Source organism: Pteropus medius, unplaced genomic scaffold (genome assembly GCF_902729225.1).
Source record: "Pteropus medius unplaced genomic scaffold, Ma_sr-lr_union100, whole genome shotgun sequence".
NCBI lineage: Eukaryota > Metazoa > Chordata > Mammalia > Chiroptera > Pteropodidae > Pteropus > Pteropus medius.
In genome coordinates this window covers 11,250,460-11,275,655 of record NW_024342467.1, presented here as the reverse complement: position 1 = coordinate 11,275,655, position 25,196 = coordinate 11,250,460, and the positions used below count along the sequence as shown (strand labels likewise).

General features: G+C 39.0%; 2 protein-coding genes across 6 annotated transcripts in view; one reads left to right on the top strand and one right to left on the bottom strand.

Moving 5' to 3' along the window:
- The window catches only part of IGF2BP3 (insulin like growth factor 2 mRNA binding protein 3), a 112,352-nt gene extending 108,806 nt beyond the window's left edge, over positions 1–3,546 (top strand). For 3 of the 4 annotated variants that reach the window (XM_039862539.1, XM_039862540.1, XM_039862543.1), the window contains 3 exons: positions 12–143; positions 856–969; positions 1,256–3,546. In XM_039862539.1, coding sequence (XP_039718473.1) covers positions 12–143; positions 856–969; positions 1,256–1,354 — 345 coding nt within the window. In that variant the 3' untranslated portion in view covers positions 1,355–3,546. Of the gene's footprint in view, positions 1–11; positions 197–855; positions 970–1,255 lie in introns of those variants that run through there. The other variant, XM_039862541.1, reaches the window with a different exon arrangement.
- On the bottom strand, positions 3,053–15,297 carry MALSU1 (mitochondrial assembly of ribosomal large subunit 1). Of its 2 annotated transcripts, XM_039862544.1 has the most exons (5): positions 15,042–15,297; positions 13,650–13,828; positions 5,611–5,692; positions 4,115–4,294; positions 3,053–3,510 (listed from the first exon to the last, which is right to left on the bottom strand). In XM_039862544.1, exons 1-5 carry the CDS (start codon positions 15,295–15,297, stop codon positions 3,461–3,463), a joined length of 747 nt encoding a protein of 248 aa, XP_039718478.1. In that variant the 3' UTR covers positions 3,053–3,460. The 2 variants fall into 2 exon arrangements, with proteins under 2 accessions (XP_039718478.1, XP_039718479.1); XM_039862545.1 differs by lacking the exon at positions 3,053–3,510 and having other exon boundaries at positions 4,081–4,294.
- Positions 15,298–25,196: the final 9,899 nt, after the last annotated feature.

Genomic DNA, 25,196 nt, shown 5'->3' with positions numbered 1-25,196 from the left:
CTCATCTGTAGGCTCAGGGAAGAATTTATGGAAAAATTAAAGAAGAGAACTTTGTTAGTCCTAAGGAAGAAGTGAAACTTGAAGCTCATATCAGAGTGCCATCCTTTGCTGCTGGCAGAGTTATTGGAAAAGGAGGCAAAACGGCAAGTACTTCAGCAAAACCTGTGCAGTGGTATGAAAGGGAGAGCATTGAAAGGTACTTAGGAGTTCCAAGTCCCTGAATTTTGGCTAATTTATAAAAAGCAGGACCATCTGGGCCAAGGTTTGGAGAAGATTGTCTTTTGTTCCTCCTGAGTGTTGGTGTTTGCTACTAGTGAAAGTAATGCCTCTCTTTCAGACCACTTTGCGTGAGAGGACTGTCTCATTTATATAAGGGGCATTTAGCATTTTTCCATTGATATAACCTCAGCTTTTTTTTTTATTGCACAATGACATGCAAAGAAAATTTTTAAAATTTTCATCTATTTTTATAACGTGTACCTCAATAACTGAAAAAAGCAGATGGTTTCAAGTTTCTCTTTAACACATGTAACTTCTAGGTCATTTTCAAAGCTATTTACAATTCTGAAGTGATTGAGGGTGTACATTTTGGAATCAGACTTTTAGGGGTTGAATCTGGTTCTGCCATTCACTTAGGTAACTTTGAGCAAGTCACTTTCTTTGGCTAAGCCTTAGTTTTCATCATCTTGCAATGAGGACAATATTAATAATCTGATAGGATCATTAGATTGGATGAAATTTATAAAGCCAAAGCTAGTGTTTGGCACATAGTAAGTGCTCAGGAAATGGTAATTAAAAAACAAACAAACAAACAAACAAAAAAACCTTAACATGATTTGTATTTATCTTTTTCAGGTGAATGAGCTCCAGAATTTGTCAAGTGCAGAAGTTGTTGTCCCTCGTGACCAGACGCCTGATGAGAATGATCAAGTGGTGGTCAAAATAACTGGTCACTTCTATGCTTGCCAGGCAAGTGGGCTCTACTGTGATAAGGAAGCTCTTTTGCTTCTTTCTCTAATGGAAGTATCCTCTGTGCACCCCCAACCCATACAAATATTTAAGGTGGTTTGATGCTAAACACTTTTAATTCCCCCTTTTAGCAGGTGATTTCAGGGACTACTAGCAAACTGAACTAATTAGTATGTATCTTTAATCTTCAAATAGGTTTCTATTTGAAGTTGTTGAAATGGAAAAGTGAAGCACCTTTTGGTGACTGTTGATCAGGTAGGAATTTTAAAGCTCTCTCCTTTTGTAGGTTGCTCAGAGAAAAATTCAGGAAATTCTGACTCAGGTAAAGCAGCACCAACAGCAGAAAGCTCTGCAAAGTGGACCACCTCAGTCAAGACGGAAGTGAAGGCTCAGGAAGCAGCCACCACAGAGGCAGATGCCAAACCAAAGACAGACTGCTTAACCAACAGACGGCGCTGAACCCCTATCCAGAGTCACGTGCACAAGTTTTTACCTAGCCAGTTGTTTCTGAGGACCAGGCAACTTTCGAACTCCTGTCTCTGTGAGAATGTATACTTTATGCTCTCTGAAATGTATGACACCCAGCTTTAAAAAGAAAAAAAAAAAAAATAAGGGGGGAGGGAGGGAAAGAGAAGAGCTCTGCACTTCCCTTTTGTTGTATTCTCAGTGTAACAAACATTCTAATTTTTCTTAATATTCCCCCATGATGCCAGAAATTGGCTTAATGATGCATTCACTAAATTCATCGAATAAATAAAAGTAGATTGCTCCTAGGTCCAACTGTTAAAATTGGATCAGAATAGAATTATTACAGGAACTTAAATGTTAAGCTATTAGCATAGAAAAACTGTTCTCAGTTTTATTTTTATCTAACACTAACATGAATAACCTAAGGGAAGTGCTGAATGGTGTTGGCAGGGGTATTAAACGTGCATTTTTACTCAACTACCTCAGGTATTCAGTAATGCAATGAAAGCAAAATTTTGTGTTTTGTTTTGAAAAATTTATATACTTTATAAAGATAAGTCCAACTGTTTTTTAAAAAATAAAACTTAATTAGCTAACAGGCAAATGACAGAAAAAAATTTTACTTCCGGCTGGTGACAGTAAAGCTGGAAAACTAATTTCAGGTTTTTTGAGGCTTTTGACAGTTATTAGTTGGAAAATCCAATAAATGTTCAATGACATGGAGCAGTGCCTATATTTGGAGAGCAGCAATACCATTTATTTTTTTGTTTATGGTAGGGAAAAGTTTTTGATGGTACTAACAGAGCAAAGTGGTTGCAGGAGGTTTTGGAATGGCTAGTTTAAATGGCTTCAGGAGACTTCAGTTTTTTGTTTGGCTACGTGATTGAATACATAAATGCTTTGTGCTTCTGACTATCACTACCTAAAGAAAGTGCATCGATGAAGAGATGCAGCCCCTGTGGACTTTAAACTGATTGGCAAAAAGCAAGCCTCAGCTTGTCTGACAGGTTGCTTAGTTTGCCAGTACACCTCAGACCAGTTGGTCTACGCTTTCAGCAGACCCCAAAAGAATTGCTTTGTGAAGACAAATGGGGCAGTCAGATGGTGTGACAGTGTTTAAAGGCAATAAAAGGCTACATCTGCATGTGCCAGGCACTGTCATGAGCCTCACTAAGCTGTTTTGAAGATTTTTAGATGATGATAAATCGAGAAAAATAAAAGGCTACCTAAAATATTACATAAAATGCAGCAGGATTTCTGTATTCTCTGCAACCAGTTATTGTTAAGAAAATTTTTGGAATGTAATTCGAATGACTGTGATAAAATATTCGACCTTTGATACTGAATTTATTTGCCTATTTCGTAACTTGATGGCAAAGCGCAGTATGTACAATTATGTGGGTGTGGGTGGTCTCCAAGGCCACACTCTCAGAATTGTGTTGCTTTTGTTCATAAAATGATCACAGTCATATTACACTGATCTGAAGGACATATAACCCCTTAAAAATCATTTTGCCTCATTTGTATTTCAAGATGAATTTCTACAGACTAGGTAAGTTTTTCTGATGATATGCATATCAGACATTTTGAAAATGACTTGAAATGTTTTCCTAAATGTTTTCAGAAAATCAGTTTATTTTGTAGTTTTAGCCAAAAAGTGCCCTTTTTGTCATTGATTTCATCTAGCATTCATAATTTTTTTTTCATACAGTGAATTCTAAAAAAAAAAAAAAAAAAAAAATCATGGACTGGCTTTCTGGTTGGTTTTCAGGTGAGATGTGCTTAAGGCCAGAGCTCTTCCTCAGTATTCGATTTTTCCAATATTTGAATATTTGATGTTTTGTTTTTTTTAATACAGATAGGTGCTGCATTTATATCTGCTGGTTTAAATTCTGTCATACTTCACTTCTAGCCTTTTAGTGTGGCAAATCATGTTTTACTTTCAATTAAGCATTGGTAATAGAGTATCTGGTAATAGCTAGGAAATTATTCTGTAACTGAATTTGTACTCACCGCATATGGATCATTCTTCATCTGCAATGTGCCCCAAATGAAGCTTCATTTTCCAGATACCTTGATGCAGAATAAAGTTTTTCATCATTAGGTGCAGCTTGATGTGTAATATCTTTTATTTTTGGTTTGTTAAATAAATGTGAACGTTCTGAATTTGATCAAATTAAAAACTTAGATTTTTGAGTAATATTATATCAGTCTCAAGTTAAGCACCAATATGTACTGGTAAATTATTTTCTCCATTCCGTGGTACTTAATGTGAACCTTGGTAATACTGTTGCATATGAACTAAGAACTACAGGCTTTAAGTAAGAGGACCAGTGGGGTGGTTAAGTTTTTAATTTAAAAGTAAGTTTTTGGCTAGTCCATTCTACAGAATGAGATTTATACTTAAGCAAAATTAAAATCTGAGCAGAGAGCTCAGGTGAAGCACAGGGGACCAGTGATAACTCCAGGAAATCCTGCTGGGATGTCAGGAATAAAGACATTAAAACTTTAGTTGATGATCATTACCTAAAATCTCCACATCCAGATGTCAGTTAGCATGAGTGCCAAGACTTGTTTTGATAACAACTTACCCAATTAGGTGGAGTTTAAGAGCTATATTTTTAAGAAGTGATTCAATCCCAATTTAATATGTCTAAAACAATATCTTTTTATTCACATTGGAACTCCACTGAAGTCAGGGATGAAGTGTCATCTTCCATTCCAAGAACGAAGTCTTCAGGTAATGTCTCAGGTGCTATCTGAGCTAACTGGTCATCATAAGAACGTAGGGTCCATAATTTCTCTAATTCGTAAGTTTCTCTGGTTTCTGGAAGCATCAAATGAATCACCATGCTGCCTATCAAGGACAGATAAGAGTTAAAATGAAGCAGTGCTTTTGCTTTTATTCTTGTGATCTCAACCCTCTCACAGTTCACAGTATAACTACAGACACTCTTGAGCAGTGGTTCTTAAAGTGTGGACCACAGATGAGCATTTGGAAATTTGTTAAAAATGCAAACTGGACCCCATCCAGCAAAATACCATGGAGGAAGTGCCGCTGTGCTTTTTTCTCTGTGCATCATACAGAGAGGTACAGGAGGTACATGAAGTCAATATGTAACATTACTCAAGCATTAATTTCACCTTAACTTTATTCAAGTGACTAAAGGTGAGGTCTAAAAGGTTTCTCTTGGGAGACAATTATCCAAATATGTCACATTTCTGTACATCCTGCAAGCAAAGCGCTACCTTTTGTTCTGGATTATCTTTTTAAGGATGTTTATATGGTGAATAGTCTCAGAAAGATACTGTCTTGAACAGAAGGCAGGTTTGCTTATAGCAGTGGTTTTCAATCAAGGACATTTTTGATTTTCATAATTGGTTTGTACAGAGAAGGGATGTTGCTCTACATCCTGCCCACTCCCACCAAAATTACCTGGTCCAAAATGTTAGTAGTGACAAAGTTGAGAAACCCTTATAACCTTGCTAGAAAAAGTGTCTTCTGCCAGAGTAAATGCAGGCCTGCTTCCTGTCCATTATAAAAGATGTGGATATCCTAATCTTAGGGTTCCTCTCAGAAATGTGCGTGCAAACTTTGTGTTGCCCTATAGAAACAGGGTTTGCTCACTACTGCTATTGCTGTAATAAACTGTCCTTCATCTCTAACCCTGGAATAATCTTGAGTTTTGGCTAACTTGTTAGCTTAAAAGTAAGATAAAATCTCAGACCCCTGATCATTCTTGACAGTTACTGTTTCTCTCTTTGTAAAAAGTACCTTGTGGGGAAATACTTTGAAACTCTATATTAATACCCACATTTGTTAGGTCTTTTCAAAATTCTAGTCCTGTGCCTGGAGTGTTCTTCACCTTTACCTCAGCTGAGTTAAGGCCAAGGTTACGTGGATCCCAAGCTTTCTACCACCACCAAGAGATCTCTACCATGTTATCCATCCTGTTCTCTATCATTTTTCTGACCTGTGTGACTAATTATATGCATACCAGGTTAGGCGAGCATTTTACCTGTAAGACCATCTGGGTTATAAAGAAACAAATTTCAAAAATTTTACATGGAAAAACACCCAGCAATTTGATCTCAATCCCTTTGCAGCTGAATATAGCTTAAGATTAGTGATATACCAAATATTTATCTGTAAAAAGTGCCAAAATAACTTACCAAAGTCCACGCAGAGCCAGTCATCAGTGTCCTTCCCTTCAATCTTAACATGAGGCTCACTTTTACATTTCAGGAATTTGTACTGAAAAAAGGCAGGGCATATATTTAAAGTGAAAAGGCATGGGGGAAATCTGCTCATACTGAGGGTCTGGGGGTATTATTCTTGGTCTCGATTTGATAGCTAGCTTGTTCATTCCTCATACTTTGCCCCATAATTAATAACTTAGGGAAATTATTTCCCCCCTAAATCCTACCCACCTTTTATATCTCTCTCCTGAATCCTCCTGCCCAAACCCTTCTGATAAGGCCACCCTACTCATTCACCATGGTGTATTTGATGCAGAAGGCTAAGCTCATTCAGAGTCTGGTCCTCACCTACCTTTATCTCTTCTGTCTATCCCAGCTTTCCTTCACTCTCAGGGGAGGCAGATGCTGCCTTCCTGTTTTAAAGCCGGGTCTTCTCAATTCAATTGATTCCACCTCAACTACCTTTACGACAATGTTAATGGGACTTTATCATCCTTGTTTCTATTTCCAACAGAGACCATGAATAGTCTAAAACATAGATACACTAATATCAGAGGAAAAAAGACACTTTAAGTTGAAAACTATTATGAGATGAAGAACAACAATGCGAAAAGGTTCCATTAACCAAGATGCCAGAATATAGAAATACGCACAAAAAAATCAGAGCTCCTAAACATGAAACACTGACAGAAATAAAGGAAGAAACAAATGGCAACACAATAATACAAGACAGGGGTCCCCAATCTTTGGGCCATGGACTGGTAGCCATACATGGCCTGTTAGGAACCGGGCCATACTGCAGGAAGTGAGCAGCAGACAAGTGAGCAAAGCTTCATCTGTATTTGCAGCCGCTCCCCAGTGCTGGCATCACTGCCTCAGCTCCACCTCAGATCATCAGGCATTAGATTCTCATAGGAGCACCCATCCCTGGTACCAAAAAGGTTGGGGACTGCTGATATAGGAGACTCAATACCCCATTTTCAATAATAGAACAACCAGACAGAACATCAATCAATAAATAGAAATCCTGAGCAATATTACAGAGCAACTGGACACAACAGACATTAACAGAACATTCCATCCAACAGAAAAAAAAAATTTTTCTTAAGAGCACATGGAGCATTCTCCAGGATAGATCATATGTTAGGCTACAAAACAAGTCAATAAATTAAAAAAAATAAATCACATAAAATATATTTTCTGATCAATGGAAAGTAGGAATCAGAAGGAAAACAAGAAAATCCACATATATGGAAATTAACACACTTTTAAAAAACCAATGGGTTAAAGAACAAATCACAAGGAAAAATTAGAAAATATTGAGAGAAATTAAAATACAACATCCCAAAACTTAAGGGATGCAATGAAGACAGTGCTAAGAGGGAAATTTATAGCTATAAATGCTCACGTGAAAAAAGTTCTCAAATCACAAACTTAAATATACACCTTAAAGAATTAGACAATGAACAAATTAAAGCTAGTAAAAAGAAGGAAACAATGCACAGAGAAAAACAAGGCAAAAATCAAGGAAAGCAAGATTTGGTTCTTCAAAAACATCAATAAAACTGACAGATCTTTAGGTTAAGAAAAAAACTGATGACTCAACAAATCGAACAAGCAAGGCGACATTACTATCAGTTTTAGATAAAGGATTATTATAGATAATGAAATGGACAAATTCCTAGAAACATACAAACTACCAAGCTGAATCACAGAAAAATAGAAAGTCTGAATGGAACCATTCAGTAACAGCAATAGGATTGAATCAGCAATCAAAAACCCCTCGACACAATTATATCTCAATTTTTTTTTTTTTTAAAGGAAAACAGGAAAAACGCCTCCCAGCAAAGAAAAGCCCTAGACCAGATGGCTTCACTGGTGAAGTCTACCAAATACTTAAACAAAAACACAAATTCTTCTCAAATTCTTCTCAAAAAAATTGAAGAGGAGGGAACACTTTCTAACTCATTCTATGAGACTAGCTAGACAAAGACACTATAAAAAACTACAAACCATAAAACTTGTAGAAAAAAACATAGTAAACTCTCTGATATTGCTATTGGTAATTTTTTTTCCTGATACATCTCTTCGGACAAAGGAAATAAAAGAAAAAATAAACGGGACTACATCAAAAAAGTTTTTGCACAGCAAAGGAAACCAACAAAATGAAAAGACAACCTACTGAATGGGTGAAGAATTTGCCTATGATACATCTGACAAAGAGTTAATAACCAAAATTTATAAAGAACTCATACAACTCAACACTAAAAAAACCAAACAATCCAATTAATAAATGGGCAGAAGACCTGAACAGGTATTTCACAAAGAAGAAATACAGATGGCTGACAGACATGAAAAGGTGCTCAAGGTCACTTATCATCAGAGAAATGCAAATTAAAACCACAATGAAATATCACCTCACATCTGTCAGATTGGCTATCATCAATAAATCAAAAAACAAGTGTTGGTGAGGATGTAGAGAAAAGGGAACCTTCACACACTGTTGGTAGGATTGCAAATTGGTACAGCCACAATGAAAAACAGTTTGGAGGTTCTTCAGAATGTTAAAAATAGAACTACCTTTTGACCCAGCAATTGCACTTCTGGGTATTTATTCAAAGAAAACCAAAACAATAGTTTGTAAAGATCTATGCACCCCTATGTTCACAGCAGCCAACATATGGAAGCAACCTAAGTACCCTCCAATAGATGGCTGGATAAAGAAGTTATGTACATATATACAATAGAATGTTACTCAGCCATAAAAGATGAAATCTTAACCATTTGCAATGACATAGATGGACCCAGAGGGTATTATGCCAAGTGAAAGATAAATGCCATATGATTTCACTTAGATGCAGAATCTAAGGAATAAAAGAAACTAAACGAAAACAGATTCAGATACAGAGTACAAACTGGTGATTGCCAGAGGGGAGGAGGGTTGGGCTGGGTGAAAAAGGTGAAGGGATGAAGAAATACAAGTTAGTAGTTACAAAACAGTCACAGGGATACAGAGTACAGCATAGGGTGGGTACACAGTCAGTATTATTGTAATGGCTGTATGTAGTGCCAGATGGCTGCCAGAGTAATTGGGGGGATCATAAATTACATAAATGTCTAGCCATTGCACCATGTATCTAAAACTAATATAAAAAGAAATCGTCGAATTTATAGGAATAAAAAAGATGGCCTTGAATAGACTGATGCTAGAATGCAATGAACCGAAGAGTATAAATCGACTGTACATCTGAGTTCCATACATCTGAGTCCATCTCCCATCCACCATACCACAAGAGAAGGGAAATTCCATTTTGAAAATAATGAGGAAGGGAAAAAATAGAATGAGTTATAATGAAACACAAAGGAGGAGGCATGTCAGGTTGTCAATCAACACCATTTATAATACAGTAACCAGAGCCACAACCTTAGCCAGAAGTCCTCTACGAGTGGTGTAGGAGATGCTCCTGGGTCAAGGACGAGGTATTCCACAGAATGTGACTCTGGGAGCACTGATTTCTCCACTCACACACATGATGGGACACTGCTGAATGTCAGTAAGCCAGGGGTCAGTCCCTGAGACGGGTAGTAGATGTGCAGGGATTTACTGTTAGACTAGGACTCTAGTTGATGAGAGACCAAGGATACAAACAAAAGCAGAGCTGGACCAGACCAACTCTATCTTGTCACCTCGGCCATGGGTATCTTCCTTTTGTGCTTCCTTTTGTCCCCTTACCTTGAAACACCACACTTCTCACTCTCTCAGCTCTCACTAATTCTATTCCAAGTATGGAAGGCCAAACTGTTCCCCAAAACCTACATAGAGAGGTCATTGACTGTAATGCCTAGCAGTAACTAGAACTCAAAGCTAACGCATGGAGACTAAAAAACAAGTATGAGCTGTTGAGTGGAACAAAATGAAACAAAACAAAAAACTACAGACCAATATCCTTGATGATACTGCTGCAAAAATCCTCAACAAAATACTAGCAAACCAATTCAACAGCATATTAAATAGATGACAGATAGATAGATGGATGATAGGTAGGTAGATGGACAGGTAGAGTCCCCAAGTGAGTGGGAATTATTCCTGGAATGTAATGATGGTCCCATATGAAATCGATGCAATAAACCACATTAACAAAATGAGGGATAGAAACCTTAGGATAATCAGCCCACAGCTATTATACTCATGGTAATACCTATCCTCAAACTATTCTAAAAAAAGAAAGGGAAAGCACCCAAACTAATTCTACAAGGCCAGCATTACCAATAACAAAACCTGACAAAGACATCACAAAAAAAGAAAATCCAAGGCCAATATCCCTGATAAACATAGGTGCAAAAATCCTCAGGAAAATATTAGCAAACCAAATTCAGCAATACACAGAGATACACCATGATCAAGAGGGATTCATTCTAGGGATGCAAGGTTGATTCCGTATCTGTAAATCAATTAACGTGACACACCACATAAAATGAAGAATATGATCATATCAATAGATGCAGAAAAAGCATTTGACAAAATTCAACATCCATATGATAAAAACTATCCGTAAAGTGGGTATAGTGGAAGCAAATCTCCACATAATGAAGGCCATATATGACAAAGCCACAGCTATCATCATACTCAATGGTGAAAAGGTGAAAGGAAGCTCTATCAAAATACCAATGGCATTTTTCACAGACCTAGAACAAATAATCCTAAAATGTATATAGAACCACAAAGACCACAGACAGCCAACGCAATCTTGAGAAAGAACAAAGTTGGAGGTATCATGCTCCCCAATTTCAGAAGTACAAAACAGTATGGTAGTTGCACAAACACAGACATATAGATCAATGGAACAGAACAGAGAGCCCAGAAATAAACCCATGCTTACATGGTCAATTAATCTACAACAAAGGAGACAAGCATATATAATGGGGTAAACAGAGGCTCTTCAATAAATAGTACTGGGAAAACTAGACCACTTTGTTACACCACATACAAAAATAAACTCAAAATGGATTAAAGACAAATTTAAGACCTCAAATCATAAAACTCCTCAAAGAAATCATAGGCAATAAATTCTTTGACACTATCCTTAGCAATATTTTTTTTGGAAATGTCTCCTCGGGCAAAGACAACAAAAGCAAAAATATACAAATGTGACATCAATCAAAAAAGCTTTTGCGCCACGAAGGAAACCATCAACAAAATGAAAAGACAACCTACTGAATGGGAGAAGGTATTTGCAAATGATATATCCAACAAGAGGTTAGTACCCAAAATGTATAAAGAATTCATACAACTCAACATCAAAAAAACAATCTTTAAAAAATGGGGAGAGGACCTAAATAGGTATTTCTCCAAGGAGGACATATGATGGCCAATAGACACATGAAAAGATGCTCACCATCATTAATCATCAGAGAAATACAAATCGAAACCACAATGAAGTGTCACCTCAAATCTGTCAGAATGGCTATTATCAAAAAGAGCAAGTGTTGGTGAGGATGTGGAGAAAAGGAATCTTCACGTACTGTTGGTGAGATTATAAACTGGTGCAGCCACTATGGAAAACTGTATGGAGGTTCCTTAAAAATTAAAAACAGAACTACCATATAACCTAGAAATCCCGCTTTTGAGTATTCAAAGAAATTGAAAACACTAATTCAAAAAGATAAATGTACCCCTATGTTCACTGCAGCATTATTTACAATAGCTAGGGTATGGAAGCAATCTAGGTGTGTATCAATAGAAGACTAAAGAGAATGTGGTACAAATATACAATGGAATGTTACTCGGCTATAAAAAAGAATGAAATCTTGCCATTTGCAACATGTATGGACCTAGAAGGCATTATGCTAAGTGAAATAATTCAGACAGAGAAAGATCAATACTGTATGATTTCACTTATATGTAGAATCTAAAAAACAAAATAAACGAACAAAACAAACTAATAGATACGGAGAACTAATGGTTGCCAGATGTAAGGGAGGTAGGGAGATGGGCAAATAAAGGTGAAGAGGATGAAGAAGTATGAACTGCCAGTTATAAAATTAGTCATAGAGAATAGTCAGTAATATTGTAATGACTATGTATGCTGTCAGATGGGTACCACGCTTATCATGGTGATCACTCCTTAAGGTATATAAGCGTCTAATCACTATGCTGTATACCTGAAACTAATATAATATTGTATGTCAACTATAATTAAAAAATAAATTTTAAAAAAAAGCAGGGACATGAACATGTATTTCTACACTCACATTTATAGCAGCATTATTCATAATAGCCAAAAGGTGGAAACAACCCAAATGTCCATTAACTGAAGGAGATAAAATATGGTATTAACATACAATAAAATACTCTGACACATGCTACAACATGGATAGACCTTGAAAACATTATGCTAAGTGACATAAGCCAGTCACAAAAGGACAAATAGGATATGATTTCACTCATATGAAGTACTTAGAGTAGATAAATTTACAGACGGAAAGCAGAATGGTGGCTGCCTGGGTCTGGGGGGAAGGGACAATGAGAAGTTACTGTCTAATACATACACAGTTTTCATTTTGCAAGATAAAAAAATTCTGGAAAAAGATGGTGGTTGTACAATGTGAATGTACCTAATGCCACTTAATTGTACACTTAAAAATTGTTAAAATGTTAAGCTTTAGATTATAAATATTTTTATCACAAATGACAAAACTTTCCTGACCTTGCTTTTTTCTCCCTCCTCAAAATTTTGGTAAAGTAATTTCTATTCCTCTGCTCTTCCTCTTCCATAGAAACTTCTCTGAAAAACCTCGTGCCCTTTTTATGAGTAAGAGGTCACTTGTAAATCTTCATCTTACTCTATCCCACTATTATGCCTGACAGAGACCCTGGGCACCTTGTCTTATAACTCTTCTTCCTGCTCTTCTGTTTTTTTTTTAATCTTCCTTTGCTTTGCCATGTTGCCCCAGGGCTGTTTTCAGCCCCCTTATTTTTACCTCCCTTCTCTAGGCAATTCTAGCTATTCTTTTGGTCTTAATTATCCCCTCTATTACCAATTTTCAACAAAGTGAAAGAGGTATGTTCCCTGTAGAGTGGTATCAGAATCAGCTAAAGGCTGCCAAGTACATTTTCTTCCTCATTTTGATTCATATTCAGTCCAGGAATATGAATGCTTTCCCTTTTTACAACTAGATCTGTGAATCTAGAGGGTGAGGACTAAATCTTTTTCATTTTTATCTTCCCAATACCCAGAACAGTACTTGAGAACACTGGACATGCTCAAACATTTGAATCAAATTCTAAGCCATCACTATCCCATGGAACTTTTTGCAATTATGAAATGTTTTATAAGTGCAGTCCTCAACCTTTCTGGCACCAGGGACTAATGCTCCTATGAAAATCTAATGCTTGATGATCTGAGGTGGAGCTAAGGTGGTGATGCTAGTGCTGGAGAGCAGCTGCAAATATAGATGAAGCTTCACTCGCTTGCATACCCCTCACCTCCTGCTGTGTGACCAGATTCCTAACAGACCACGGGACAAGTACCCATCTGCGGCCCGGGGGTTGGGGACCACTGTTTTATAGTGTGCTCTCCAATATGGTAGCCATTAAGCCACATGTGGCCACTGAGCACCTGAAATTTGGCTAGTACAACTGAAGACTGAATTTTCAATTTTAACTTATAATTAAATAGCCACACATAGCAATGGCTACCACAATGGACAGCACTGCTCTAGAAATCCCTCTGGGTTACATTTACTGTCTTCTAGTCTGCCTCAGGTTATTTTTTAATATATTTTTTCCTTGTGGTCACAAGAGGCCTGACTTACTAGGGCTAGACATTTGTCTCCATAACTTTCACTAACTTTCACTAAAAATATAAAACACTCATGCAAATTCTGAAAATTTGGGTTTCTTATAATAATCTCATATGATGGGTTCACTTTTCAAGTACTGCTCCTCAGCCTGATGCACTAACGCTACTCCATTTAGCTAATGGTTCCAAAGAGAAAAGAAAGCATCTTACCATTTTCACAATGTAGTAGGCCATGGCATGTAAGTGTCGGGTAGATGTTCCACTAACAATCAGAAAGTAATCTGTATATTTCATTTCTGGAGGAACCTTGATCACGCAAATGTCTCTGGCATTTTCCTGCCTCAGAAGTGAAACCAGAGTATTGATGTCAAACTTGGGACTAGCATGATCTGAAATACACAAAGATTTGCTTATGTCGGTGGCCAAGTAGGAGACAGACACTGTATGCACCCAAAGATACAGGTGATTGACAGTGGAACTGCTCCATGAGGGTATTTAGATCTAAAATGTTTTGAAAGAAGGCAGGGCCCAGGCCTTCTGGAAGCTGAACCTGGGCAGTGGTTTTCATATAGTACTGCTCAGCTTTTATAGAAAGGGTGCTCAGGCTACACAGTCAGCGTACATCCTTTGCTAGTACCAATACAAGTAGAACCATGCATCAGCAATAAATAACTTTCTGTTCACTGGCACTTGAGGAAATGAGCAATACACCTCAAACACAGAACTGCTATACAAAGAAAAACAGCAGCATAAGTTGGGGAGGTGGTGATATCCTGGGGCATATTAAATTGAACTGCGGGCATAAAGAATCACAAAACTAGAATTGTGAGTTGGAAGGGCTCTCAGCATCTGGTTCACAACCTTCACCTGATAAAGAAACTTAGGCCTAGCAGAAAGTATGTGGCCCCAAATCGACCAATGAGAATTAAAATTTCAATAGCAATTCTCATTTCGAACACTCGTTTTTCTTAAAAAACCATTTGGGCTACATAATAACTATTATCTTTGAAAATCTATTCTTTTCCTGCAGAGTTAGATACGCTGTTTTTTACCCTAGAGTATCACAGTATATAAATTTATTGCTCTCTTAAGTTCTACAAGGGACTCCCGGGGACCTAATGGCTTGTTCGCAACACTTCTCCCTCTCATACACTATCTTTCCGCAAATGTGATCTATTTGTCATTTCTCAAGTGTCTAAAACCTTACAATGATTAGAGGACCTTAAATTAGCCCCATTTCCTGTTAGCGCGTCTTACACACCCCTTCGCCCCAAGCCTCTGGCTCTTCCTCAGAATCCTCACGCCTGACACTATCAACAAATCCACTTCTCAGGACCCTAAGAAGAGTTTGAAAGGGGATAAGGACGGTGTGGTCGTTCAGACGCCTGCGGTTTTGGAGACGTCAAATCATCTCAGTTCCTTGACTGCGAAACGGCAAAGTTGGCGCCAACAACCTGTGAAGTGCCCTTGGAGCTCTGGATCTGAAGGAGTTTTGTGACTCCAAGAGACATGCATAAACAGGGGGACTCAGAGCTTCTTCAGCTGGGACCCGGCGCCCGGCTGCACGGAGGGGGCCGCCGCCACCCTCCTCCATGTCCGTACCTGCTGTGCCTAATTCCGGGAGCCCCTCGCCAGCTGCCCACTCCGCCCGCTCCTCCAGACCCGGCCCACCATGCAGGCCGCGCGCACGGCTGAGGGTCAAGCAGGCCCCGCTGACCGCTGGCCCCGCCGGAAGCTGCCCCGCGGCCAGCAGCGGAAGCCGAGACCCATCGCTTGCCGCAGACCCCGCTCGCGGGGACAGGGCCCTACGCCAGAGAAGCGTCCCGAGACGCCGCGCCACACAGCCGCCGAGACCCATCGCCGTCGCCGCGCCTCGACTCACGGGGCGGGGCTTAATGGAGCCCGAGCAGCTTTTGCGGCTTTCGATTGGCCAGGTCAATGCGGCGCGGCCTGGAAAATTGACGTCAGAAGCGTGGGCGGGACCAGGCCCGGAAGGCGGGGCCGTGGGCGGAGTCTGAAGCCCGCCCGGGACCGATGTGGCGGGGATAAACTAACTCGGGATTAGGTTTTGAGAAGTCCGAGGACCAGTAGTAGTGCCTCACCTTTCTTTGCCCTATGTCGTAGTGACGCAAAACGTCGTCCTTTTTTCTTGTTTTTTGATCTGCCTATGTTCACTGGAATGTAAACTTGAGGAAGGCAGATTTTTTGTTTGTTTTTAACATTTATTTCCACAGCGCTGGTACTGAATGAACGGAAATTGCTGCTGCTGATTAGATTGGAATTAGGATATAGCATTTTTTAACCATCTCCCATTACCAAAAAAATTATCAGGATTCTCTTGAAATCCCAATAGGAAAATCTATTATACAGGGGCGGGTGGGGTGGGAGGGTGGGAGGCAGAGGTGGAAAGGACCGTTTGGAAAATGCTTTTTTTAGTAGGTCAACCCTTCATGTACATTCTCCATATGGACTTGTTTATGCCAATGGACTGCACTGTGGGACTCACTTCTGTGAGAGAAAGGAATGCTGAGGTGCAGTTACAACACTAAACCACAGGATTTGAGAGCTGAGAGATCCCAGAGGGAAAAGTCACTTGCCTGTGGCCATGCTGGAACCAAAAGCATGTTCTGAGCTCCTGGTCTGGTGACTTCTGAAAGGAAGAGGCCCCTAGAAGGGGAAAAATGCCTGGAACAGTGCTAAACACATAGTAGATGCTCCAAATGCTTGATGCATTATTTAATTTCTTTATAAGAAATAACTCTAAGTACTAATTTTGGAGAAATTAAAAACTAAGGAAACTAATACAAGCACCTATGTGTACCATCCCCAAATATTTACAATCGTTTTGAGTATAAGAATAAACTATTATGAATAAAATTAAAACTCATCATCTACCTCCATTTCCCCATAGGCATGGATTTGGTGTTTCTCCCAGCTTTTGCCATTAGTTCCACGTTCCCACCCTTTTCTCTGAACATCTCAAATTTACTTTACCACCTGTTTTTAACATCTCATTTAGTGGATCATCATCCCCTAAATCTCCTGAACTGTGGACTGTATTCACTCCAGGATCTCCCTGTAACAACTAATCCATTGTCAAATCCTGCTTGTGCTACCTCTAAAACATTTTTTGAATCCAACTTCTGTCTTCATTCCCACTCTTCCTTCCTTAGTCCACACCCTCATAAGCTTTTGTCTAATTGCTGAGAAAGCCTCCTAGCTGGCTTTCTGGTTTTCAATCCGTCTCTACTCTTTCCACCCTCCATGCTGCCATGCTGCCATGCTGCCATCTAGAATTACTTTAGCCTCTGCTTTTTGCTGTTTTCCAGACACACCATAACCTTTCAATGCCAAGCTTTGCACATGCTATTCCATTTTTTGAGTGCCCTTCTTCCACTTTTTCACATGACAAACTCAGATTCTGTAACTTAAACATTAAGACATCACCCCCTACTCTCTCAGATGGTCTTTCAGAAATCTCTCATCCCTTTGTTCATAAAAATGTCAGGATGCAGCAGTTGTTTAAAAGAAAAAAATGAGGGGGAGGGGTTTGCTTTGCCCTTTGTTTTCTATAAAATGTGATTCCTTTGATTTCCTAAGGAGGTTTCTTCTGCAGAAATCTTCCTGACTCAAGCCACTCAAGGGATCTTTGCTTCCTTCTTTTTGCTGCCGTGTGTTCTCTTTAGGGCTCTGAAATAACATGGTTATTATCAAATTAAGATCCAAACAGTTCTTTCAAGGGGGCACATCGAAAAAATGTTAAGTAGCAACAGCTGTGATGAGATGTTGGTTAAATCAGAATGGCCTGCACTGATTATAAGTCAATAAATTAAAGGTAATTCTAAATTAAAAGGACCCCAGTTGAGAAGAATTCTAAGCCAGTGTTCTATTTCAAGGGCATTTCCTTGCCTCTACTTTTCCTTCTCGCTGAAATGTTCAGATTCTAGGCTACATAGGCAGTGACAGCGGTGCAAACACTCGACAAAACATGCTTTCATCTTCCTGAAGAACCCACATGAAGGCTTTCCCCTTGCTAGACGACATAAATGACTTGAACCTTTGCTTTGCCTTGCTTTTGTCTTCACACTGGGTCTGCTTCCCTCCACTAGGTGACCACATCAAGAATGGTCCCCCTGGCAGTGACAGAGTTTAGATATCCGGTTCCTGAGCCATGTTTTTCTGAGGTCCCCTACCTACATGATTACAGACACTGCTCATGCAGAAACTACCACGGATTTGGGTGTTAGGAGTTTTAACTAGAACAATTAATCTACATGTAGCAGTTAATCATGTGAGAAAATCCTAAAGACCTGGAGTTTGTGGGATTTTAAACAGTAGGTAACTAGCAAGTTGCCTTGAAGTAACCATTTAATGGTTATTGAATTGAGTTACATGGCTTCGAAGGGTTTCTCTACCAAAAAGGGACTGATGAGGCACTCCAGCAGCAGCACAGAGTCTAAGGTTTTAGTTTCACAGGGCTCACCATGTAGAGGAAGAAAAAGACACAAACATGTGAAAAAGGGAAATAACAAGAAATATTTAAATAATAGTATATATCACAATAGCATGTTGCCTTGTGGCCATTTTAAAACATGACTCTAAATTTTTCAACACTTTTCTGTTGAGAGCTGGTGTCTATGTCCCTTCCCTTTAAATCTGGAGGGACTTGCGTTTCAACCAGTAGAACATGGTTGAAGTGACAGTATGTGACACCTGAAGCTAGATTATGCCACTTCTTCCTGGCTCTTTTGAATGGCCCCTCTTGGCATACTCCCTCACAGAGCACAAATACTATGTCGTGGTAAGTCTAGGACACATGGCATGGCCACATGTATGTGCTCTGGTCTACTGTCCCAGCTGAGCCCAGACTTCAAGTTTTCTCAGCTGAGGGAGGCCCCAGACATGTGAGTGAAGAAGCCTCTGGATGATTCCAGCCCCAGCCCTGTGAGTCTTCCCAGCCAAGGCCCCAGACACCGTGGAGGAGAAACAGGCCATTCTGGCTGTGCCCTATCCAAATCCCTACCTACAGGATCTGTGAACACAATAAAGTAGTTATTTTGCACCTCTAAGTTGGGATTTTTGTTATGTAGCTAGAGTAACTGGCACCCACCTTGATTCCAAACAAACTGTTCAAATTGTGTTATAAAAGTTCAACAGAGAGCCCAATATGAACAGAGAACTCAATAAACATTTCTTTGAGAATGTATGGAAAACGGGAGAAAGCATTTTATGCTGGAAGGGAGAGGATAACTATAGGGAGAACAATGCGATCCCCAAGGCTGAAGGCAGGCAAGGGACAAGTTTGATTCTAGGTGGAGTGAATAAACCAAATGGCCAGCAGGAAGGGTCCTGGCAGGAAGTAATGGAGCCATGACAGTGGAAAGGAACATGGAAAGGAAGTTTGGTGCCAGACTGCAGAATGACTATCACTTTTTCAATCTTGACTAACACAGTTCATATATGAGTTGTGAACCCAAACGCAGGGCCCCAGTTATTAATTGTAACACCAACCTACCATTCTCCTATCCAGAGCACATCACGATGCAAGGTAGTGATTTTAAGGTTAATCTCGAATCCTCATATGAACAAAAGGTACTCGATTATTTACAGATGACAAGCTTCCAAACTTGCCACTATAGACAGCCTTAGAGGCCACACCAAAGAGTTTGGATTTTCTCTGTAAGTGATAGGGGAAGGCTTCTTAATACCAGTTTGAAAATTCCAAAGTTATCTTTTCAAAGATGGTCTTGGAAACAATAAACAGTATGAATATGAAGAGAGAAAGAGAGACACACAGAGAGAAACCATTTGGAGGCCATTACTATAATCCAGGTCTGAAGTGACAACAGCCTGATGGAAGAATGTTGGAGAGGAAAGGACAGAGATTTTTGTTTTTTTTTAAAAAACTTAAAGGTGCTTATTATTTAAAGGGTCGTATAAACGGGTTCGTCATTTAGGAATATTTTAAAGGGTCTCCTCAGCGATAAATGGGGTAGATGAGCACATTTCCACTGCTCTCTTCAATAACCTTCTGGGATTGCTTAGGGGAGACTCAGGCTGGGCTGCAATCAAAACATCACTGGCTGTCAAGCCAGGTATCCCCTCAGCAGATGTTTGATAACTCTGGGGCTCAGGACCAATTGGTGAGTAGCCATTTTCACACCATCTTAAAATGAAGGAAGGCAACAGCTGGAAACTTTGAAACGCAGCTCATCCGCTGAAGCAGTCTTCTGTTTTCAAAGCTGAGCTTTCTGCCATGGCCCTGAGAGGAGTCAGTGACCATGGAATGTTTCCACGGCTACCTCTCATCAGGGGGGTCTAGGGTGACAGGAGTCAAGTTCTCTCATTTTATAGATGAGGTGAAGTACATTTTGGGGGTTAACCATCCACAGTCACTTGTGAATTCAACCAGAAATAACATTCTTAAGTTACAGGGTGGATTTTGTAGGAAAAGGCAAAGAGGTCAGGGGTTGGCGTTTCAAAGCTCTAGGCAATTTTGAACAGAATCGCTTAAATTTCATCCCTATTAGGTTGTTTGGACCACACATGAGGAATAAAAAAGACTGTTAACTCATTCTTTTGAAATATTATAAAAATTTTCTAACATATAGAATAGTGGAGAGAAAAACTAATGAACTACCCAGATTTAGCAAATCTTCATTTTGCTCCATTTCAGATCTTTTCCCCTTTAGAACTAAACTGTTACAGATTCAGCTCAAGTCCCTTCACCACTCTCCCTAAGCCCAGGCCTCTCTCCATCGTTAGTGATAACCATTTCCTTGAATTTGAGGTGTATCATACTCATGCATGTTTCTTTTCTTTAACTTCCTTTGAATGCATAAACAGTTTAAAGGATTGTTTTAAATGTTTTAAATTTTACCTAAATATTATCACGCCGTCCCAATGGCTTGCTGTTGACATAGCCGTGCTCTTTTCATTTACATTTCCCCAGTTACTAGTGTGGCTGAGCATCTCTCCATATGTGGATTGGCATTTGGATTTCTTTTGTGGATTGTCTGTCCATGAACCTTTACCAATTTTATTTCTAGTGAGTTGTCTTTATTTTAAAATTCTTTTTAGAAGTTATTTTATTCCACTTAAAAATAAGTAATATTTGACCACTACTAGAGACTACATATAGCATGTGGATAAAATATTAAAAATAATAACAAAACAAACCTATGAGTCAGTTTGAGTGATAAAACATGGCCAATGCTATTGAAATCCCCGATCACTGCTCCCACAACATAGTTCTTCCTCCCCAGAGGCAACCACTGTGCCGAATTTCATATAGTAATTCTTTGGCCTTCTCCTCTACAGGCTTATTACATATGTTTGTATACATTCCCATATTGTTTGGTTTTTTCCATGATTTTGAAAACTTCACATAAATGGTATCACATTGTATTCTTGGCAATTTGTTTTTTTTCTGTCAAAATTACGTTGGTGAGTCTTTCCTCTTGGTGTTTATAGCCATAGATTTATTCATTTTCACTAATGATTAACATTCCATTGTATATCCCAACTGAGTTATCCGTTCTACTGTTCAGGGACATTTGGGTTGTTCCCCATGCTGTTCTGAATATGCTTGTCCGTGTCCCCAGGACCACATGTGCAAGGGTTTCTTGGGGCATTCTACATCTAGAAGTGACACTGCTGGAACATGGGTATGTGCACCTTCAACTTCACCAGATAATGCCGATTGTTTCCCAAAACCGTTGTTTCGGTTTAAGCTCCCGACAGCAAAGTACACATGTTCCAGTGTTCTCCCTTTCACCAACACTTGATTTTATCAGGTTTTCTTTTTCATTTTTGCCAGTCTGGTGGGTGTGAAATGATGTCTCATTGTGTGATGATTTGTATCCCTAACAGTTTTTAAAAAAATAATCTGGGCACTAATCTTTTATTAGTTACATGTATTGAAATCGTATTCTTGCAGTCTGTGCCTTTTCATTTTTAATCAACGTTATTGAGGTATGTTTATATAAAATAAACACAACCAATTTTAACTCTACAATTTGATGATATTTGACAGATGCCTACAGCTGCGTAACCACTACTATTATAGTATAAAATGTTTCCTTTGCTCCCAAAAGTTCCTTTGTGCCCCCAGTTGATCCCCTCCCCCAACCTCTAGTCCCAGGCAAGCATGGATCTGTTCTCAGTCACTATAGTTTTGCCTTTTTCAGGGTATCATATAAACATACGCATCATGTCTGGCTTCTTTCATTTAGCATAATGCTTTTGAGACTTATCCATGTTGTTCCATCTATCAATAGTTTGTTCTTTTTTATTGTCAAGTCGTATTTCATTGTGTGGACATATGCCATTTGTTTATCCATTCCACAGTTGATGGAAGTTTAGGCTGTTTCTAGTCTGTGGCTCTTACAGGTAACATTATTATGAACATTTAGGTACAAGTCATTGTATGAACGTATCTTAATTTCTTTTGGGTAAATACCTAGGAGTAGAAGGGCCAAGTCATCCCAATTTTAAAATTGGAACATAATCTGATTCATCGGTCTTTTTCTTTATGGCTGGTCCTTTTGAGAATTTTTGAAATCCTTCATCATTTGGTTCTTCATGTTGTGATTCTTTTATTTGTAATTTCTCCTGAGAGGATTATTAGATATTTTTTTCTCCAAAGCTGTTTGTGACATTTTTCCATAGCAGTTCATAGACAATGTATACTTAGCTTACTATGTCCAATAATACAACATTTGTTATCATTACTGAATAATGTGACACGAGTTTGAGGCTAAGAGCTCAAGGTACTCAATTAAGAAAATAACATTTCATGTTATTGAAAATCTCTGAAAGATTCTCGTTTTCTCAATTCAGTTCATAATGGAGTTCAACAACGCTTTAAAACACAGACCAGCAGACTTTTTCTATAAAAGACTAAACGGCGAATGTTTTAGTCTGTACAGACCATATATGTGGTCTCTGTCCCAAATACTCAATTCTGTTGTATGCAAAGCAGTTGCTGATAATATATAAATGAGTATGGCTATGTTCCAGTAAAACTTTATTTATCGGCACTGAAATTTGAAATATGATTTTTATGTGGCACAAAATAATATTCTTTTGATTTTTTTCTGAACATTAAACATATATATAAAAACCAAGTGTTTCTTGTGGGCCATACAACAACAGGCAGGCAGCCAGATTTGGCCCACACACTGTATGTAGTGCCAACTCCTGATTTAGAACACGACCCTCCTGACATCACTGTAAGGAAATTGAGTGACATCGTCCTCCCAATTTTGTGCTGAAAAGCATTAGAACCCAGAGACTTCAGAGTTCATCCAGTTTAGCTTCCCTTTCCCCCTCCTTTCCTCCATTGTGTAGATAAGGAGATTTTGACATACAGAGGGAACATGCCTGGCTTCAGGCTACATCTTATATTCTACCTACCTTCCTCTACTCTATTCCAAAAACAAAAATTTTAAGCTATAACCACAGCCACAAAATCCTTCTGCCACATTCTCATCAGCAGTTAGCATTTTTTAAATATCCTAAAGGATTTTTTTTCTAATAAACACCTTAAAATTAACACTCATTAAGCTCAAACCTTGATATTTAATTTGTATCATTAAAACCTGTACAATGCAATTAACAGTGACAATTGCATTGTAAATTTGAGAGAAATTTTGACTAGTCAAGTGACATAATGATATCTGTGGGGACATTACACAGAGAATGAAAATTGGTTAAATACTAAAATATCATGAAGGCATCCAAATTCTAAAAGGCCTATGGAAGCTCTCCAAAGCAAAATTTATTCCAGAATTTCAAGGACAAAAGAAATGTCAGTGCACTTATAAACAGAAGAGAAACTGCTTCTGCAGATTAGGCTGAGGCCAGTGGTGTTGGCCACGATGGGAGACCCCAGGCCGGAGGTTAGCACTCTCAATGCAGTGAACATCTGAACCCAAGCTCCAGGAGAGCAGAGTCCTTGTCTCTTTTTCGCAGCCATGTACCCTCCAGACCAGCCCCTGGGACATACTGATGCTCAGTAAATGATAGCCGAAAGATCAAAATCAGTCTACAAGAGGTGAGTCCTAGGAACTGACCTCTGCGTTTTTATTCCAGTGGGGTTGGAATCTTTCTTTAGAAAAATCTTAAAAGGTTTTTCTCCAACCAGGAGCCCCATCAGAAGGTGATCACCTTCACCCCCTGCATGACTATCTTCTCATCTGTCCTTAGCCTGCCACTTAGGTTTGGAGTCACTATATATACACTCTGGATATAATGAAGACGTGGACAGTACTGCCTCTAAACCGTTAAACAATTGAAAACTCAGGAAGGGCAGCCAATGTTTATGAATGAGTCAGAAGTGTTTAAAATGCAGATGTTTATAAAAAATCCTAGGGATAATAAATTCCCAGAATAATTTATTACCTACACTTTTCAATTTTCTTGGGAAGTTCTAATTCTCAGCAAATATTAATTGTCATCTGCCATCGTTTAGGTTATTTCCCCCATTTTACAGATAGCCGTTGGGTAGCAGTTAAATGACTTGTTGCCAAGGTCACATGAAGAATGTAAATCTAAATAATTCATGATTTCAGTTCACTCTCCTGCTATTCATTATATTGAAATGGAAGGTTCGATGAGGGTTTCCACAGCCTTCAAACCTGCTGCCTTGGTGATTGACGGTGTATTTGCTGCTCTCTGCTACCCCCTGTTGATATGAAAAGGAAAGTGTGGGTCTTAAGACCACATTTCTGAGTTAGGTCCGGGGAGCAAAGCAACCTTATCAACATTGCCTGGAACTGGTGAGAAATCTAAATTATAGGGCCCTACCCTAGAACACTGAATTAGAAACTCTGGGGGTGGGGCTCAGGAGTCTGTGTTTTAACAAACCTCCAAGTGATTCAGCTGCAACTTGATAATACTTTTCTGCATGAGGTTCTAATGTCCTAGCCTCCTAATTATCATAAAAATAATAAAGTGTCTTCCCAGTGCTCTGTCCTTAGGCCTCACATAAGGTCTATACCACTCTGCCATACACAAAGGGCTTTCACATCCATTTATTCTTTCAGAGAGGTCTGCAGCAGCTCTGTGAAGTGAGGGAGGGACCACATAGCCATTTTACAGACAAGAAGACTGAAGCCCAAGAAAGGGCAAATAACTCGCCCAGGGTTACTCAGCTTTAAGTGGCAGGGCTGGATTCAAATCCAAGTCTTCTGTCTTTACAACCACATCCAGGATTTCTTCGACTACTCCACAACAGGGTTTTCTAACATTTTGAGCCAGATAATGTGGGCTGCTTATTGTGGGGTGCTATGCTGTAGCTTGTAAGATGTTTAGCAGCACTCCTGGCCTCTACCCACTAGATGCCAGTATCACCCACCCTGGTAGTAACAACCAAACATATCTCCTAATGTTGCCAATGTCTCTCAAAGGGCAAAGTAAACTGTGGTTGAGCAGCACTGACCTATGGCCAACTCATATTTGAGGAGAAATTTCACAATTCATATTCTGCAAATTTTGTACTCTTTGGAGACGATTTAAGAATAAGTAGCTTATTTTTGGCCTTTAGGACAACTATGAAGTGAAGGAACTAGATTAAATGTTGATCTCCACCAGCTCCTTAAGAAAATGTTCATCACACCTTAAGAAAATAAACAATGATTCCATAATATCATCTGGTATCCAGTATGTATTTAAATTTCCCTCACTTGTCCCAGGAATGTCTTTTGAAGCTTTTGTTTGTCCATGCAAGATTCAATCTAGATTCCCAAATTGCTT